Source organism: Procambarus clarkii, chromosome 19 (assembly GCF_040958095.1).
Source record: "Procambarus clarkii isolate CNS0578487 chromosome 19, FALCON_Pclarkii_2.0, whole genome shotgun sequence".
Taxonomy (NCBI): Eukaryota; Metazoa; Arthropoda; class Malacostraca; order Decapoda; family Cambaridae; genus Procambarus; species Procambarus clarkii.
The window spans coordinates 32,088,729-32,106,509 of record NC_091168.1 but is presented as its reverse complement, the minus strand read 5'-3'; the positions used below and the strand labels follow the sequence as shown (position 1 = coordinate 32,106,509).

The window sequence follows — 17,781 nt, the reverse complement described above, 5'->3', positions numbered from 1 at the left end:
GACCAGGGACCTGGGGTCCAGACCCCAGCCGGACCCCAACAGGAGCTCTTAGGGACCTGGGGTCCAGACCCCAGCTGGACCCCAACAGTGGCTCTTAGGGACGTGGGGTCCAGATCCCAGCCGGACCCCAACAGTGGCTCTTAGGAACGTGGGGTCCAGACCCCAGCCGGACCCCAACAGTGGCTCTTAGGAACGTGGGGTCCAAACCCCAGCCTGACCCCAACAGTGACTCTTAGGAACATGGGGTCCAAACCCCAGCCGGACCCCAACAGTGGCTCTTAGGAACGTGGGGTCCAGACCCCAGCCTGACCCCAACAGTGACTCTTAGGAACATGGGGTCCAAACCCCAGCCGGACCCCAACAGTGGCTCTTAGGAACGTGGGGTCCAGACCCCAGCCGGATGGACATGTCAGTCAACAGCTGGCAACACTGCCAGTCTGCCGGCTGGCTTCTGGCGCCAGAGTCTGCCAGATGGCCAGTATCTTTGTTATCTGTGATGTATTTGTTATCTGTGATGTCTTTGTTATCTGTGATGTGTTTGTTATCTGTGATGTGTTTGTTATATGTGATGTCTTTGTTATCTGTGATGTCTTTGTTATATGTGATGTCTTTGTTATCTGTGATGTATTTGTTATCTGTGTCTTTGTTATCTGTGATGTATTTGTTATCTGTGATGTTTGTTATCTGTGATGTTGTTATCTGTGATGTATTTGTTATCTGTGTCTTTGTTATCTGTGATGTATTTGTTATCTGTGTCTTTGTTATCTGTGATGTATTTGTTATCTGTGTTGTATATGTTATCTGTGACGTCTTTCTTATCTGTGATGTATTTGATATCTGTGATGTTTTGTTATCTGTGTCTTTGTTATCTGTGATGTTGTTATCTCTGATGTATTTGTTATCTGTGTTGTATTTGTTATCTGTGTCTTTGTTATCTGTGTTGTTTTTGTTATCTGTGATGTATTTGTTATCTGTGATGTATTTGTTATCTGTGATGTATTTGTTATCTGTGATGTATTTGTTATCTGTAATGTATTTGTTATCTGTAATGTTGTGTTATCTGTGATGTATTTGTTTTATGTGATGTATTTGTTATCTGTGATGTATTTGTTATCTGTGATGTATTTGTTATCTGTGATGTATTTGTTATCTGTGACGTCTTTGTTATCTGTGATGTATTTGTTATCTGTGATTTATTTGTTATCTGTGACGTATTTGTTATCTGTGTTGTATTTGTTATTTGTGTCTTTGTTATCTGTGATGTATTTGTTATCTGTAATGTATTTGTTATCTGTGATGTATTTGTTATCTGTAATGTATTTGTTATCTGTAATGTATTTGTTATCTGTGATGTATTTGTTATCTGTAATGTATTTGTTATCTGTAATGTATTTGTTATCTGTGATGTATTTGTTATCTGTAATGTATTTGTTATCTGTAATGTATTTGTTATCTGTAATGTATTTGTTATCTGTAATGTATTTGTTATATGTGATGTATTTGTTATATAGTGATGTTTGCAGGTATTGTATAATGTATTATTATACATAAGAGTTTGATGACATAGAAGAACTATGTAAATTATAATTTTATCTGTATCGAAATGTGAAAGTTGACATGTATTATATTGTTAATAAATAAGAATTATCGGATGTGTTTGTTAGTATCCTTTCATGACAACAGGCATCAGAAAACTCTTGGTAACTCTTGATCCGTAAAGGATTCGAACCTGGTAAGTCAAGGCCTGCATGCCCCTTGGCGTGTACTATAACCACTAGACCACACTGACTGTACAAAAGTAGTGGAAGTCGTCTGACCCTTAACCCAGTGCCAAACAGCTTTCGTTAATCATTCACAGATACCTCATCAAATCACCTCATCATGCTGGGGCTACATGATGAGGTGATGGCGCATGTTGGTTAGGTAATGACATGTAGGGGATATATGTAGGTATCTAACAAGGCAGAACTAGGTACAAGATCGAAGGGTTTAGGGCAGTGCAAGGACGATTGGGCACTCTGGGAGATTCCTCAATGACCTCTGTTACCTAGCAGTAAATAGGTACCTGGGAGTTAGTCAGCTGTCACGGGCTGCTTCCTGGGGGTGGAGGCCTGGTCGAGGACCGGGCCGTGGGGACACTAAAGCCCCGAAATCATCTCAAGATAACCTCAAGAAGACAAGATGCTTAGCGTTTGCATCTTTAGACTTTGCAGGATTGCTGGTGAATGTATGGGGAGTGTCATAGGTGTGTCTAGGGTCGGCCCTCATGCCCCCCCACTTGGAGAAGTCGGCCCTCATGCCGCCCCCCCTTACGAAGTCAGAGAATATAAAATATGCCGCTCAAAGTCCCTAGAGTTTAGCATCACCCAAACTAGACTGCAAGTTCTGCTTGATACACTCGCTGCTAAAAGCCTTAATGTGGTCTTGTTATCTCTAGAACTTAGTGGAGACTTTGTGGTAAGTCTCTAAGTAAGTCTTAGAACTTAGGCTTTGAGACTTAGTAAGTCTCAAACACTTAGTGGTAAGAATATTGGTATCAATATTAAATATGTTAGATTAGGCTACATGATAGTTCTTAGATATCTAGTTGATAACTAACTGCCCTGCAACTACCACCTATTTTGTTCCATTTGTTCCATTTGGAACATTTGGAACCTGTTTGTTTCCGGAAGAGTAGCGCCCGGGATGAACAATGCAACCTGTCCTCTCCCCCTAATAGGTCGCATTTGTAACGTAGTCGACCATTCCGTTTGCGACGTATATGCGAGGTATTAGTAAATATTGAAGCGACGCAATACTTACCGTTTTCTATGCCTCGGCCTCGATAGGTTAGGTGGGTTGGTTGGGTTAGTAAGTTTCTGGTGAATGAGGCAGGTGAAAATACCTTTAATTAACAACATAAAAGCAACAAAAAAACGGTTAAAAAACAAAAAACTCAAATTTAAAACAAACAAACAAAAAATATGTACATTTCTGGCTTTACAAGCTAAAAATAATTCGCAATTCTGAAGGATTTTCAAGTGAGCTAAAAATCTTACTCAAAAAATACATTCAATTTTCAAATTGATGCAAAAACGGTTTGTTGAATTAATTGTATTTCAATACAGGATGGCGGCTGACGTCTATATGAATACAGCATACAGCAGCTGGAGTGGGCGGTACAGCTTGTTAGTGTATGGTTGTTAGACCCACACTAGTAGTTGTGAAGGTTGTTAGACCCACACTAGTAGTTGTGAAGGTTGTTAAGACCCACACTAGTAGTTGTGAAGGTTGTTAAGACCCACACTAGTAGTTGTGAAGGTTGTTAAGACCCACACTAGTAGTTGTGAAGGTTGTTAGACCCACACTAGTAGTTGTGAAGGTTGTTAAGACCCACACTAGTAGTTGTGAAGGGTTGTTAAGACCCACACTAGTAGTTGTGAAGGTTGTTAAGACCCACACTAGTAGTTGTGAAGGTTGTTAGACCCACACTAGTAGTTGTGAAGGTTGTTAAGACTCACACTAGTAGTTGTGAAGGTTGTTAAGACCCACACTAGTAGTTGTGAAGGTTGTTAAGACCCACACTAGTAGTTGTGAAGGGTTGTTAAGACCCACACTAGTGGGTTGTTAGACCCACACTAGTAGTTGTGAAGGTTGTTAAGACCCACACTAGTAGTAGTGAAGGGTTGTTAGACCCACACTAGTAGTTGTGAAGGGTTGTTAGACCCGCACTAGTAGTTGTGAAGGGTTGTTAGACCCGCACTAGTGGGTTGTTAGACCCACACTAGTAGTTGTGAAGGGTTGTTAGACCCGCACTAGTAGTTGTGAGGGTTGTTAGACCCGCACTAGTAGTTGTGAAGGTTGTTAGACCCGCACTAGTAGTTGTGAAGGGTTGTTAAGACCCACACTAGCAGTTGTGAAGGTTGTTAGACCCACACTAGTAGTTGTGAAGGTTGTTAGACCCGCACTAGTAGTTGTGAGGGTTGTTAGACCCGCACTAGTAGTTGTGAAGGTTGTTAGACCCGCACTAGTAGTTGTGAAGGTTGTTAGACCCACACTAGTAGTTGTGAAGGGTTGTTAGACCCACACTAGTAGTTGTGAAGGGTTGTTAAGACCCACACTAGTAGTTGTGAAGGGTTGTTAGACCCGCACTAGTAGTTGTGAAGGTTGTTAAGACCCACACTAGTAGTTGTGAAGGGTTGTTAGACCCACACTAGTGGGTTGTTAGACCCACACTAGTAGTTGTGAAGGGTTGTTAAGACCCACACTAGTAGTTGTGAAGGTTGTTAAGACCCACACTAGTAGTTGTGAAGGTTGTTACACCCACACTAGTAGTTGTGAAGGGTTGTTAAGACCCACACTAGTAGTTGTGAAGGTTGTTAAACCCACACTAGTAGTTGTGAAGGTTGTTAAGACCCACACTAGTAGTTGTGAAGGTTGTTAAGACCCACACTAGTAGTTGTGAAGGTTGTTAAGATCCACACTAGTAGTTGTGAAGGTTGTTAGACCCACACTAGCAGTTGTGAAGGGTTGTTAAGACCCACACTAGCAGTTGTGAAGGTTGTTAAGACCCACACTAGTAGTTGTGAAGGGTTGTTACACCCACACTAGTAGTTGTGAAGGGTTGTTAAGACCCACACTAGTAGTTGTGAAGGGTTGTTACACCCACACTAGTAGTTGTGAAGGGTTGTTAGACCCACACTAGTAGTTGTGAAGGTTGTTAAGACCCACACTAGTAGTTGTGAAGGGTTGTTAAGACCCACACTAGTAGTTGTGAAGGGTTGTTAGACCCACACTAGTAGTTGTGAAGGGTTGTTAGACCCACACTAGTAGTTGTGAAGGGTTGTTAGACCCACACTAGTAGTTGTGAAGTGTTGTTAAGACCCACACTAGTAGTTGTGAAGGTTGTTAAGACCCACACTAGTAGTTGTGAAGTGTTGTTAGACCCACACTAGTAGTTGTGAAGGTTGTTAAGACCCACACTAGTAGTTGTGAAGGGTTGTTAGACCCACACTAGTAGTTGTGAAGGTTGTTAAGACCCACACTAGTAGTTGTGAAGGTTGTTAAGACCCACACTAGTAGTTGTGAAGGGTTGTTAAGACCCACACTAGTAGTTGTGAAGGTTGTTAAGACCCACACTAATAGTTGTGAAGGGTTGTTAAGACCCACACTAGTAGTTGTGAAGGGTTGTTACACCTACACTAGTAGTTGTGAAGGGTTGTTACACCCACACTAGTAGTTGTGAAGGGTTGTTAAGACCCACACTAGTAGTTGTGAAGGGTTGTTACACCTACACTAGTAGTTGTGAAGGGTTGTTACACCCACACTAGTAGTTGTGAAGGGTTGTTAAGACCCACACTAGTAGTTGTGAAGGTTGTTACACCCACACTAGTAGTTGTGAAGGGTTGTTAAGACCCACACTAGTAGTTGTGAAGGGTTGTTAAGATCCACACTAGTAGTTGTGAAGGGTTGTTAGACCCACACTAGTAGTTGTGAAGGTTGTTAGACCCACACTAGTAGTTGTGAAGGGTTGTTAAGACCCACACTAGTAGTTGTGAAGGTTGTTAAGACCCACACTAGTAGTTGTGAAGGGTTGTTAAGACCCACACTAGTAGTTGTGAAGGTTGTTAGACCCACACTAGTAGTTGTGAAGGTTGTTAAGACCCACACTAGTAGTTGTGAAGGGTTGTTAAGACCCACACTAGTAGTTGTGAAGGTTGTTAGACCCACACTAGTAGTTGTGAAGGGTTGTTAAGACCCACACTAGTAGTTGTGAAGGGTTGTTAAGACCCACACTAGTAGTTGTGAAGGGTTGTTAAGACCCACACTAGTAGTTGTGAAGGGTTGTTAAGACCCACACTAGTAGTTGTGAAGGGTTGTTAGACCCACACTAGTAGTTGTGAAGGTTGTTAGACCCACACTAGTAGTTGTGAAGGGTTGTTAAGACCCACACTAGTAGTTGTGAAGGTTGTTAAGACCCACACTAGTAGTTGTGAAGGTTGTTAGACCCACACTAGTAGTTGTGAAGGGTTGTTAGACCCACACTAGTAGTTGTGAAGGTTGTTAAGACCCACACTAGTAGTTGTGAAGGTTGTTAAGACCCACACTAGTAGTTGTGAAGGTTGTTAAGACCCACACTAGTAGTTGTGAAGGTTGTTAAGACCCACACTAGTAGTTGTGAAGGTTGTTAAGACCCACACTAGTAGTTGTGAAGGGTTGTTAGACCCACACTAGTAGTTGTGAAGGTTGTTAAGACCCACACTAGTAGTTGTGAAGGTTGTTAAGACCCACACTAGTAGTTGTGAAGGTTGTTAGACCCACACTAGTAGTTGTGAAGGGTTGTTAAGACCCACACTAGTAGTTGTGAAGGGTTGTTAAGACCCACACTAGTAGTTGTGAAGGTTAAGACCCACACTAGTAGTTGTGAAGGGTTGTTAGACCCACACTAGTAGTTGTGAAGGTTAAGACCCACACTAGTAGTTGTGAAGGTTGTTAAGACCCACACTAGTAGTTGTGAAGGTTGTTAGACCCACACTAGTAGTTGTGAAGGGTTGTTAAGACCCACACTAGTAGTTGTGAAGGGTTGTTAAGACCCACACTAGTAGTTGTGAAGGGTTGTTAGACCCACACTAGTAGTTGTGAAGGGTTGTTAAGACCCACACTAGTAGTTGTGAAGGGTTGTTAAGACCCACACTAGTAGTTGTGAAGGGTTGTTAAGACCCACACTAGTAGTTGTGAAGGGTTGTTAAGACCCACACTAGTAGTTGTGAAGGTTGTTAAGACCCACACTAGTAGTTGTGAAGGGTTGTTAAGACCCACACTAGTAGTTGTGAAGGGTTGTTAAGACCCACACTAGTAGTTGTGAAGGTTGTTAAGACCCACACTAGTAGTTGTGAAGGTTGTTAGACCCACACTAGCAGTTGTGAAGGTTGTTAGACCCACACTAGTAGTTGTGAAGGTTGTTAGACCCACACTAGTAGTTGTGAAGGTTGTTAAGACCCACACTAGCAGTTGTGAAGGGTTGTTAAGACCCACACTAGTAGTTGTGAAGGTTGTTAGACCCACACTAGTAGTTGTGAAGGTTGTTAAGACCCACACTAGTAGTTGTGAAGGTTGTTAGACCCACACTAGTAGTTGTGAAGGTTGTTAAGACCCACACTAGCAGTTGTGAAGGGTTGTTAAGACCCACACTAGTAGTTGTGAAGGGTTGTTAAGACCCACACTAGTAGTTGTGAAGGTTGGAACTAACATTCCTAGTGGAATGCATTAGGCAGTGATGTGGTGGAGGCTGACTCCATACACAGTTTCAAGTGTAGATATGATAGAGCCCAATAGGCTCAGGAACCTGTACACCTGTTGATTGACGGTTGAGAGGCGGGACCAAAGAGCCAGAGCTCAACTCTCACGTGAAGGCAGTCTTGACCTTTGCTTACACCATGACAGGGGCCCAGGAGCTAGTCAGCTTGTTATCGGGTTGCATAGTTGGGTCGGGTCGGTAATTCGACCCTTGGGGAGGGGGGGGGAGGTAACCTAGATATAAGCCTAACGTGTATACATACACACTGGCTGCCTGTCCCCCGACACAATGGATTATTAGTATATACACTGGCTTGTATATAGCTAACAGGAGTCAGCAGTCGTCTGCTCCTGTACCCTCCTGTGTGTAAAACTAGTAGGGTAAGGCTTACCATGAGCTATGGGAAGGGAAAGCTCTCAGCCAGCTAACAGGAGTCAGCAGTCGTCTGCTCCTGTACCCACCTGTGTGTAAAACTAGTAGGGTAAGGCTTACCATGAACTATGGGAAGGGAAAGCTCTCAGCCAGCTAACAGGAGTCAGCAGTCGTCTGCTCCTGTACCCTCCTGTGTGTAAAACTAGTAGGGTAAGGCTTACCATGAGCTATGGGAAGGGAAAGCTCTCAGCCAGCTAACAGGAGTCAGCAGTCGTCTGCTCCTGTACCCTCCTGTGTGTAAAACTAGTAGGGTAAGGCTTACCATGAGCTATGGGAAGGGAAAGCTCTCAGCCAGCTAACAGGAGTCAGCAGTCGTCTGCTCCTGTACCCTCCTGTGTGTAAAAATTAGAAAGATATTCACGAATCATTTTATAATTAATTTTTCTGCTGATAGCCACTGATGATTCCTCCTCCACCTCCTGCTGCTGTCCGCAATTTGCATATCATCAGCATACTGAATATGCAAATGATGTCCGAGCAAGACTTGCCCTTGAAGGGTGAGAGAAGGTAAGGGTGGTAAACTTGGACACTCCCGTCCCAGGGGTCCAGGGCCGATGTACCCTGGTGACCAGTTTTAATTTTCTTGTTGACAATTTAAGGTAAAATCAGGAGAAATTACTAAGGCAGCATGACTATGTCGCCTTGGAAGGAATATCAGACAGACTAAAAGCTGGGATATGGGGACAAGGAGCTGGGATATGAGGACAAGGAGCTGGTATGTGAGGACAAGGAGCTGGGGTATGAGGACAAGGAGCTGGGATATGGGGACAAGGAGCTGGGATATGAGGACAAAGAGCTTGGGTATGAGGACTAGGAGCTGGGGTATGAGGACAAGAAGCTGGGATATGAGGACAAGGAGCTGGGATATGAGGACAAAGAGCTTGGGTATGAGGACTAGGAGCTGGGGTATGAGGACAAGAAGCTGGGATATGAGGACAAAGAGCTTGGGTATGAGGACAAGGAGCTGGGATATGAGAACAAGGAGCTGGGATATGAGGACAAAGAGCTTGGGTATGAGGACAAGGAGCTGGGATATGAGGACAAGGAGCTGGGATATGAGGACAAGGAGCTGGGATATGAGGACAAGGAGCTGGGATATGAGAACAAGGAGCTGGGATATGAGGACAAAGAGCTTGGGTATGAGGACAAGGAGCTGGGATATGAGGACAAGGAGCTGGGATATGAGGACAAGGAGCTGGGATATGAGGACAAGGAGCTGGGATATGAGGACAAGGAGCTGGGATATGAGGACAAGGAGCTGGGATATGAGGACAAGGAGCTGGGATATGAGGACAAGGAGCTGGGATATGTCAGTAGGGCAGTTGACAGAGCAACTGTCTCTCATGCATCTATTTATATATTAGCATATACTGAATTACCTAACACATAGCAACACATGTAAGATTATCTTGAGATGATTTCGGGGCTTAGTTTCCCTGCGGCCCGGTCCTCGACCAGGCTTCCACCCCCCAGGAAGCAGCCCGTGACAGCTGACTAACTCCCAGGTACCTATTTTACTGCTAGGTAACAGGAGTATCAGGGTGATAGAAACACATTGTTTCTCGCCGGCGCCCGGGATCGAACCCGGGACCAGGGATATACCAGAACATACCTAGACCACCATTGGCTATAACTTTAGAGTAGTTATCCACTCTGCTCAACCCGTCCTCTCAACCATCGCGTTTTCTTACGTAGTCAACCACTCCGTTCAAAATGCGACGTATTGGTAAACATTAAAGCAACGCGAAATTGACGACTTCTACGAAATTGGGTGGTCTTTTCGGGGGGTCTTCGTTCGAAGGTTTCTGCCTTGGCGAAACAGTTCAATTTCTTACGGAGTGGTAATTACCTTGTAACTGAACTTCTTCACGTGAAGACTAAAGCTTCAGGGGAGAAATTTACTCATCAAAGTAGATATTCACTCATGGTAGAAAATTTTTCATCATGGTTGTGGGAACCGACCTGTGAGATTTATAATTATTTAATTTATATGAATATATAGAATTTATATTTACGTTAATTTGTATACTTCGATAGCAATTTGTATAATGTTAAGTGGACTGTATTTCTGCAATAATCTCTTAATCTCACAAATCGATCCTCTACACATTAGGGGGGGTTTATTAGTTTATATATATGCAGCCAATCAAACTACAGTAATAGCTACATACATTGATGAGGTTCCTTATCTTATAGTACAGCAGGTTAGTCCACCAGGTATAACTAGGGTGTAGACACCAAATTATCCTCTTTGAGGTAGCTTCCATATCACCCAGTAACTGGTGCACAAAATCTTGCATCCTCGTCTTGACCTGTCAAAAGTGCGCTAGCTGTGAAGCCAGATACCTAGTATATGACAAGTATTTCAGAGAAAACACTATATGGAACATTGAGACCTGGCTTAATTACCTTTAGTTTGAGGCGATTTCGCGTTCTAACCGGCTAACCCTATATCCTGACATTAATGGCCATAAATGAATGATAAACGGGTTTCGGATAGACACTTAACTTGTATTTGTAGACAGCGTGTTGACAATGGTACACCTTTGGGTTCCATAACACTACGTCCAAGTAAATTTAACAGGAGCCGAATTTGCTCCCGTGTGAGCCTCTGGTCTCAATAAACAACAATGGCTGCCCTCCTTCCTCCACTCTGACGCCTGGCTTACATTGTCCAGATTTCAGAACGTGATAGAAGGGTCACATTTACTCTACTTTAATATTGATAATTAAGTTAATTTATATAAGATGTTTTTATGATGGTAAAGTCCAAAGACTAATGTATTTAAGAATAATTCCCAGCAGAATAGCTGGTGAATTATAATAGTATGTGGTGATGATATCCCGTTTTCTTTAGACGGTAATTCCACTACAAGTTACGTTTTCTATGGGTAACTTGTTGGTAATACAGCTATTATCTGTTTGATATATTAAATGGTGTCGGATTTTCCGACATAATTCCCCAGGGGGCTGCTCACGGGTCGAAGTCCTCTTTAGAACAGACGAACACCGATACTCCTCCTTCGAATTATTTGATTAATTTGATGTTAGTAGTTAGTAATCACACATTTGTGTGTCTGTTCGTACAGGACGGATGTCCCGTACTAGAGTTGCAGGGGTTAGAAGTCTAATGCGATTTCATTTCCCTGTTAACTCTTGAAAGGCTAATATTCAAGCCTTATTACATATTATTTAACCCAGAAGACTGGATGTGATCAAGTACTACAGTCAAGTATGATTCAGGGACTGCAGTGAGATCAGTGACATTAGATATAACTTGAAGTTTCTTCAGGTAACTGGTCACTGATATATAAACACTGAGGCCCATGGAATACATCTTGATTAAATAATAAATGTATCAAATCAGTCATCAGATTTATTGGGGTTTAATTTAGTTAATTGATTCAGAGGATTGAATAGCTCATCATTAAAGTAAAGTATGGTTCTGAGACTGCAGTGGGTTCAGTGACATTGGTCGCAGTGACTTGTAGCTGTTTTAGGCTACTGTTCACTGATTTGCCACTGAGGCCTCATGAACTCATCTTCAGCTTTAAATGATGATACTAACATCAACCTCTGTTACTATAGTCAGCTGTAATCTCCTTAGTATAATGCTACTGGAGAAATATAATCAGCTGACAAATTTAGATCTCTATTGGTATTGTTTATCTGCAGGCATAGGTCTCCTCAGGCTTGATACTGGGCCTGAGAGTAATTTACCTCCTGCAGAGTTTAACATGGTTATACCCTGATATTTAGTAGGGCTACCGATGAATCGATGACAATAGTCTGTCCCTACAAGGAGACCGAAGTCGGTGAGGTGATCAGACTTAATATTATCTGCCAATTTTATTCCTCTATTTCTCAGGAATTTGGCTGTTGCTCTCAGACCTTGAACTTGTAGGTCTACTGGTATTTTGTCCACCACAATGGCTTGTACTCTACAGACGTACCTGCCTAAGCGTACTGATGGTTGCACCACCTGGTAGACTTGAGGTCCTGCATCTGTTACAAACCCTGAGATGTTGAATGACATCTGGGCTACAGGCCTTAATTGTAATTCATCTGCCAACTTTTTGGTGATATATGTTCTCTGGGATCCTTGGTCAAACAACCCACGGGTATGGACCTTGGCCCTCTTATTCAGGATGGTAATTTGGGCAGTAGGCAAAGTCGTATTACCTTTAGACTTTGCCGATTGGACACTCTTTGTTTGTTGCACCTTGCAGTACTGTACTGTGGTGGGAATGCTATCTTCCACCTTGGGTCTTGAATACGTTAATTTCGTATATTTGCACAGTGCTGCATGGTGCCTACCTCTTCTACACCTGTTACAGGTGTTGAATTGGGTATCACAATAGTCTATGTTGTGTGACTTGAGACACCTCGAACATCTCCCTAATTCCTGGAGTCGCTCAATACGAGTGTCTCTGGTTGGATAATTAGCACAACAGTATGTTGAATGTTTCTTTTTGCAGAACATACATGTCCCCCAGCCTACTGCACGTTTGGAAGTTACCGGTTTGGGTGAACTAGTAACAGTAGGCTTGGAGGATGCTGCTGCATTGTCAGGTTTTCTGCAACTTGATGTTTGAGTAATTGGTTGATGTTTATTTGGGGTGGTTGTTTTACCCTTTAATTGACTATTATTTTCTATTTCTGAAGGCTTGCATGAGGCTTTAACTTCCTCATTTGCTCGTCGTTTGTTTATGATGGAATGTAAACCTTCAGTGATGTCCTGTACTGTCAGGATGGTGTTATGTTGATGTGCATATAATTCATCTAGTATATCGCTGGACAATTTTCGTTGAAGGACTACTTTGGTCATCCATTCACTAGTAGTTATATCAACCTTAAGACTGAATATTCTTAGTAGTGACTCAAACTCCATGCTGAAGGATTGTAATGAGTCAGCAGTCTGATCAGGTTGAGGTAAATCCAGCAATTGTAGTACTAGATGTATGACAGTTTTCTCATTGCCAGCATTATCCCTAGGAAGCTGGACTGAGAAATTAGTGCTGTCGCTATTTTCATTTACATTTTCTACTACTGGTTCAGCTTCACCTCTAGCTTGGAGGCATGTTAACTTAGTAGCCTCAGGTATTGGGTTTTCAGAAACCACAGAGACTGTGGATAAATTGTCTGAGAACTGCTTAATTTCTGGTGGTATAATATTGGGTGAAGCTTTACTGGGTGAAGCTTTATCCTTGTTGATTAAAGGATCTAATCTGGCTTGACATTTATTCTCAAAAAGATCCAGATCATCCATAACATTATCTACTTTATTTGATGTACTTGCTATTTGTTCTGATTCAATTATCCTGTGTAAATGTTCCAACCTGGCTTGAGTTTCTTCTTCATATTGTGCTAGGTCAGACAGGAATGGTTCCACATCTTCAACTACTATGTCGTCGTCGTCGTGGACCTGATTTTGGTAAGATTTCCTATTTGCTTTCAATATATGCAATTGGGTTTGAATCTGTAACAGTGGTATTTTCAACCGATGATAATTAATTACAGGCTCATATAACAACTGTTCATATTGGTTGAGATCTCTTGTTAGTTGGCGTTTGCTTGATATTAAAGCACGCTTTGCTTTCTGTGGATTAGTCATGGTGACTTGTTAATTGGGCACCACTGGCTCATAAATTGTGAGCAAGTACTAATGGTAGCCTAGGGTTAAATTCTGAACTCACTAGGCAATAATCCTACCTCTACTAGAGGTTAGCACTTAAAATTAATACACATTATATATATACAATCATCCACACTAATGATTTGAGTGATAAACCAGTGTCATTGGAAGTACCTTTAGGTTAGCTCTTCTATATCACCCTAGGATGGTAGAGACACTAATTAATCACTCAAAGGTGTAATGATCATAAGTAAATTATTATATATACAACTCAACTCGAGTTGATAAAAATTACACCCAAAATAGGGTCTGGACCATGCATTAATGGTGTTAAGTTGTTGAATATAGTACAACTGACTATGGTAATAATGGGACTAGGATGAACGATAATAGTTCAACTAGTCATATCCTACCCTGTTGTGGGTTGGCAATTAGTAAATATTATATTGAGATCACTAGTGCAATATATATTAAATAATTCTCTATTTTGGAGAAATAATATACACAATTATTGATAATAGCCTCTTAATTAGCCTCTATGAAACTTCTAATATTATCTAGAAGTATTAAATATTATTAGTGACCTCGCGAAATAAAGTCCACAAAATTCGTAGATAATCTCTCGCGAAATGTAACACCACGAAATCCGTGAACAATCTCGCGAAGACACAGTCACTAATTTGGCTGGATTCTATATTAGCGCTGTCATTTCACGAAATAACACGCCACCAAATATCTGTGGGTGTGCATGAAACCGCTGACGAAGCTGAACTGGGCTGAGGGAGGCTCCTGAGCTCCCTCGAGGCTACGCTGCCGTCTTGACTGCTGGCTTTGTTTAAATAACACTGCACTAGTATATTTAATGAATCCACTGGTTAACTGGTTCATCCGGTACTAAGATGACCAAATGTGGGTTCATAGGACCGAATATTCCGGTTCCGAAGGACCAAATAATGTGGGAACCGACCTGTGAGATTTATAATTATTTAATTTATATGAATATATAGAATTTATATTTACGTTAATTTGTATACTTCGATAGCAATTTGTATAATGTTAAGTGGACTGTATTTCTGCAATAATCTCTTAATCTCACAAATCGATCCTCTACACATTAGGGGGGGTTTATTAGTTTATATATATGCAGCCAATCAAACTACAGTAATAGCTACATACATTGATGAGGTTCCTTATCTTATAGTACAGCAGGTTAGTCCACCAGGTATAACTAGGGTGTAGACACCAAATTATCCTCTTTGAGGTAGCTTCCATATCACCCAGTAACTGGTGCACAAAATCTTGCATCCTCGTCTTGACCTGTCAAAAGTGCGCTAGCTGTGAAGCCAGATACCTAGTATATGACAAGTATTTCAGAGAAAACACTATATGGAACATTGAGACCTGGCTTAATTACCTTTAGTTTGAGGCGATTTCGCGTTCTAACCGGCTAACCCTATATCCTGACATTAATGGCCATAAATGAATGATAAACGGGTTTCGGATAGACACTTAACTTGTATTTGTAGACAGCGTGTTGACAATGGTACACCTTTGGGTTCCATAACACTACGTCCAAGTAAATTTAACAGGAGCCGAATTTGCTCCCGTGTGAGCCTCTGGTCTCAATAAACAACAATGGCTGCCCTCCTTCCTCCACTCTGACGCCTGGCTTACATTGTCCAGATTTCAGAACGTGATAGAAGGGTCACATTTACTCTACTTTAATATTGATAATTAAGTTAATTTATATAAGATGTTTTTATGATGGTAAAGTCCAAAGACTAATGTATTTAAGAATAATTCCCAGCAGAATAGCTGGTGAATTATAATAGTATGTGGTGATGATATCCCGTTTTCTTTAGACGGTAATTCCACTACAAGTTACGTTTTCTATGGGTAACTTGTTGGTAATACAGCTATTATCTGTATGATATATTAAATGGTGTCGGATTTTCCGACAATGGTAGAAAATTACTCAGCAAGGGAGCCGGTCGGCCGAGCGGACAACACACTGGATTTGTGATCGTGTGGTCCCGGGTTCGATCCCGGGCGCCGGCGAGAAACAATGGGCAGAGTTTCTTTCACCCTATTCCCCTGTTACCTAGCAGTAAAATAGGTACCTGGGTGTTAGTCAGCTGTCACGGGCTGCTTCCTGGGGGTGGAGGCCTGGTCGAGGACCGGGCCGCGGGAACACTGAAGCCCAGAAATCATCTCCAGATAACCTCGAGATGCTATACCGATGATGATACTCTTCAAGACGCTAGTGCTCTATAGAGTGGAGTACTGCTGCACAATGACAGCCCCTTTCAAAGCTGGAGAAATTGCTGACCTGGAGAGCGTGCAGAGATCCTTTACTGCTAGAATCCACTCAGTAAAACATCTAAACTATTGGGACCGACTAAAGAGCCTAAATCTGTATTCTCTTGAGCGCAGGCGGGAGAGATACATAATAATTTACACGTGGAAAATAGTAGAGGGGCTGGTCCCAAACCTGCACACAGAAATAACACTACATGAGACCAGGAGGCATGGCAGGATGTGCAGAATACCCCCGTTGAAGAGCAGAGGTGCAACAGGTACTGCGAGAGAGAACTATCAACATCAGAGGCCCGAGACTGTTCAACACGCTTCCACTACACATAAGGGGCATAACTGGCCGACCCCTCACAGTGTTCAAGAGAGAACTATCAACATCAGAGGCCCGAGACTGTTCAACACGCTTCCACTACACATAAGGGACATAACTGGCCGACCCCTCACAGTGTTCAAGAGAGAACTTAACAAACACCTCCAAAGGATACCTGATCAACCAGGCTGTGATTCAGACGTCAGGCTGCGAGCAGCCGCGTCCAACAGCCTGGTTGACCAGTCCAGCAACAAGGCCTGGTCGACGACCGGGCCGCGGGGACGCTAAGCCCTGAAACCATCTCAAGGTAACCTCCCATATCCCCGCCTCCCACTTTCCTTTATAAAGGCCAAGGTTACAGATGTGGCCGCTCTCTCCTTATGGCGCTGATGTAACCTTACGGTCTCTGACAGTGTGGTGACGAGCTGTGGTGACGAGCTGTGGTGACCAGCTGTGGTGACCAGCTGTGGTGACCAGCTGGGGGGACCAGCTGGGGTGACCAGCTGGGGTGACCAGCTGGGGGGACCAGCTGGGGGACCATATACTGGTCACCATATACCATACACATGGACCATATATCATGCACAGAAACACATGAACATCAAAGCCTAGACTTGATGACGTCGGCCCTGGTTCCATGGAGGTATTTAGGCCAGGGAGCCGGTCGGCCGAGCGGACAGCACGCTGGACCTGTGATCCTGTGGTCCTGGGTTCGATCCCAGGCACCGGCGAGAACCAATGGGCAGAGTTTCTTTCACCCTATGCCCCTGTTACCTAGGAGTAAAATAGGTACCTGGGTGTTAGTCAGCTGTCACGGGCTGCTTCCTGGGGGTGGAGGCCTGGTCGAGGACCGGGCCGCGGTGACACTAAAGCCCCGAAATCATCTCAAGATAACCTCAAGATAGGTGGCCAGATGGCCCAGGTGAGCCAGGTGGCCCAAGTGGCCCAAGTGGCCAGGTGGCCAGGTGGCCCAGGTGGGCCAGGTGGCCAGGTGGCCAGGTGGCCCAGGTGGCCCAGGTGGCCAGGTGGCCAGGTGGCCCAGGTGGGCCAGGTGGCCCAAGTGGCCAGGTGGCCAGGTGACCCAAGTGGCCAGGTGGGCCAGGTGGCCAGGTGGGCCAGGGAGGCCAGGTGGCCAGGTGGGCCAGGCGGGTCGAGTGGGGTAAACGGGCATCAGGTGACCTTTTTGTTGAGAAAGAGTTGGCCGGTGAGACACCTGGAGCCAGCACCGCCTCTCAGTGCTTTCTCATCGCTGGTGAATACCGTCGCCTCCTCCTCCTGCTGCCGTCTGCTGCTGCCGTCTGCCTGCCTGTCTGCTGCTCCCTGCCCTCATTTGACCGCTGGTGGGCAGCCCCTCGCCTCCAACTGGAGTCGGGTTGGTTGACGACAAGATTTGGGTGATTTCTGTCAGCGGCGGGCGGTGCTGTCAGTGTAGAACCGCGTGCTGGTGCGTGCTGACGCCATCTGCTGACTTCCCGCCACGCTGACGACGGTGCTGTCAGTCTAGGCCCGGGTGCTGCTGGCCGCTCACGTCCCCCACACACTTACAACCCCCAAAAAAAACGTATGTGGAAAACCGTTAAAAAATTCCACCACTAAAATTGACCGTGAAAATCTATTTAGAAAATCCCTCAGCAAGTGATTAATATATTAAAACAAAAGAAAGTAGTGGGAACCTGTTTTTATATTTTTTGTGTGTGTTTAAACGTTTGATGAAGGGTTTTTTCGTGTGGAAATTTCCTTTCTCGAGAAGCCCTTCCCCGGGGCGGGTGTGTGGAGAAACTATGATGAAAGTGAACAGTATTGTTACTCTAA

At 43.6% G+C, this 17,781-nt stretch overlaps 2 protein-coding genes across 3 annotated transcripts in view; one reads left to right on the top strand and one right to left on the bottom strand.

The window, feature by feature from the left end:
* Nucleotides 1-324: 324 nt before the first annotated feature.
* On the bottom strand, nt 325-17,299 carry LOC138366403 (putative mediator of RNA polymerase II transcription subunit 29). The gene is made up of 2 exons (XM_069327446.1): nt 17,230-17,299; nt 325-1,025 (listed from the first exon to the last, which is right to left on the bottom strand). The coding sequence occupies exons 1-2, from the start codon at nt 17,297-17,299 to the stop codon at nt 325-327; spliced, it is 771 nt and encodes a 256-aa protein (XP_069183547.1).
* Nucleotides 17,165-17,781, top strand: part of LOC123757437 (uncharacterized) — a 202,557-nt gene continuing 201,940 nt past the window's right edge. The window contains exon 1 of one of the 2 annotated variants that reach the window (XM_069327223.1): nt 17,165-17,341. The gene's annotated coding sequence lies outside the window, so the exon portion shown is untranslated. Of the gene's footprint in view, nt 17,531-17,781 lie in introns of both variants that reach the window. The other variant, XM_069327224.1, reaches the window with a different exon arrangement.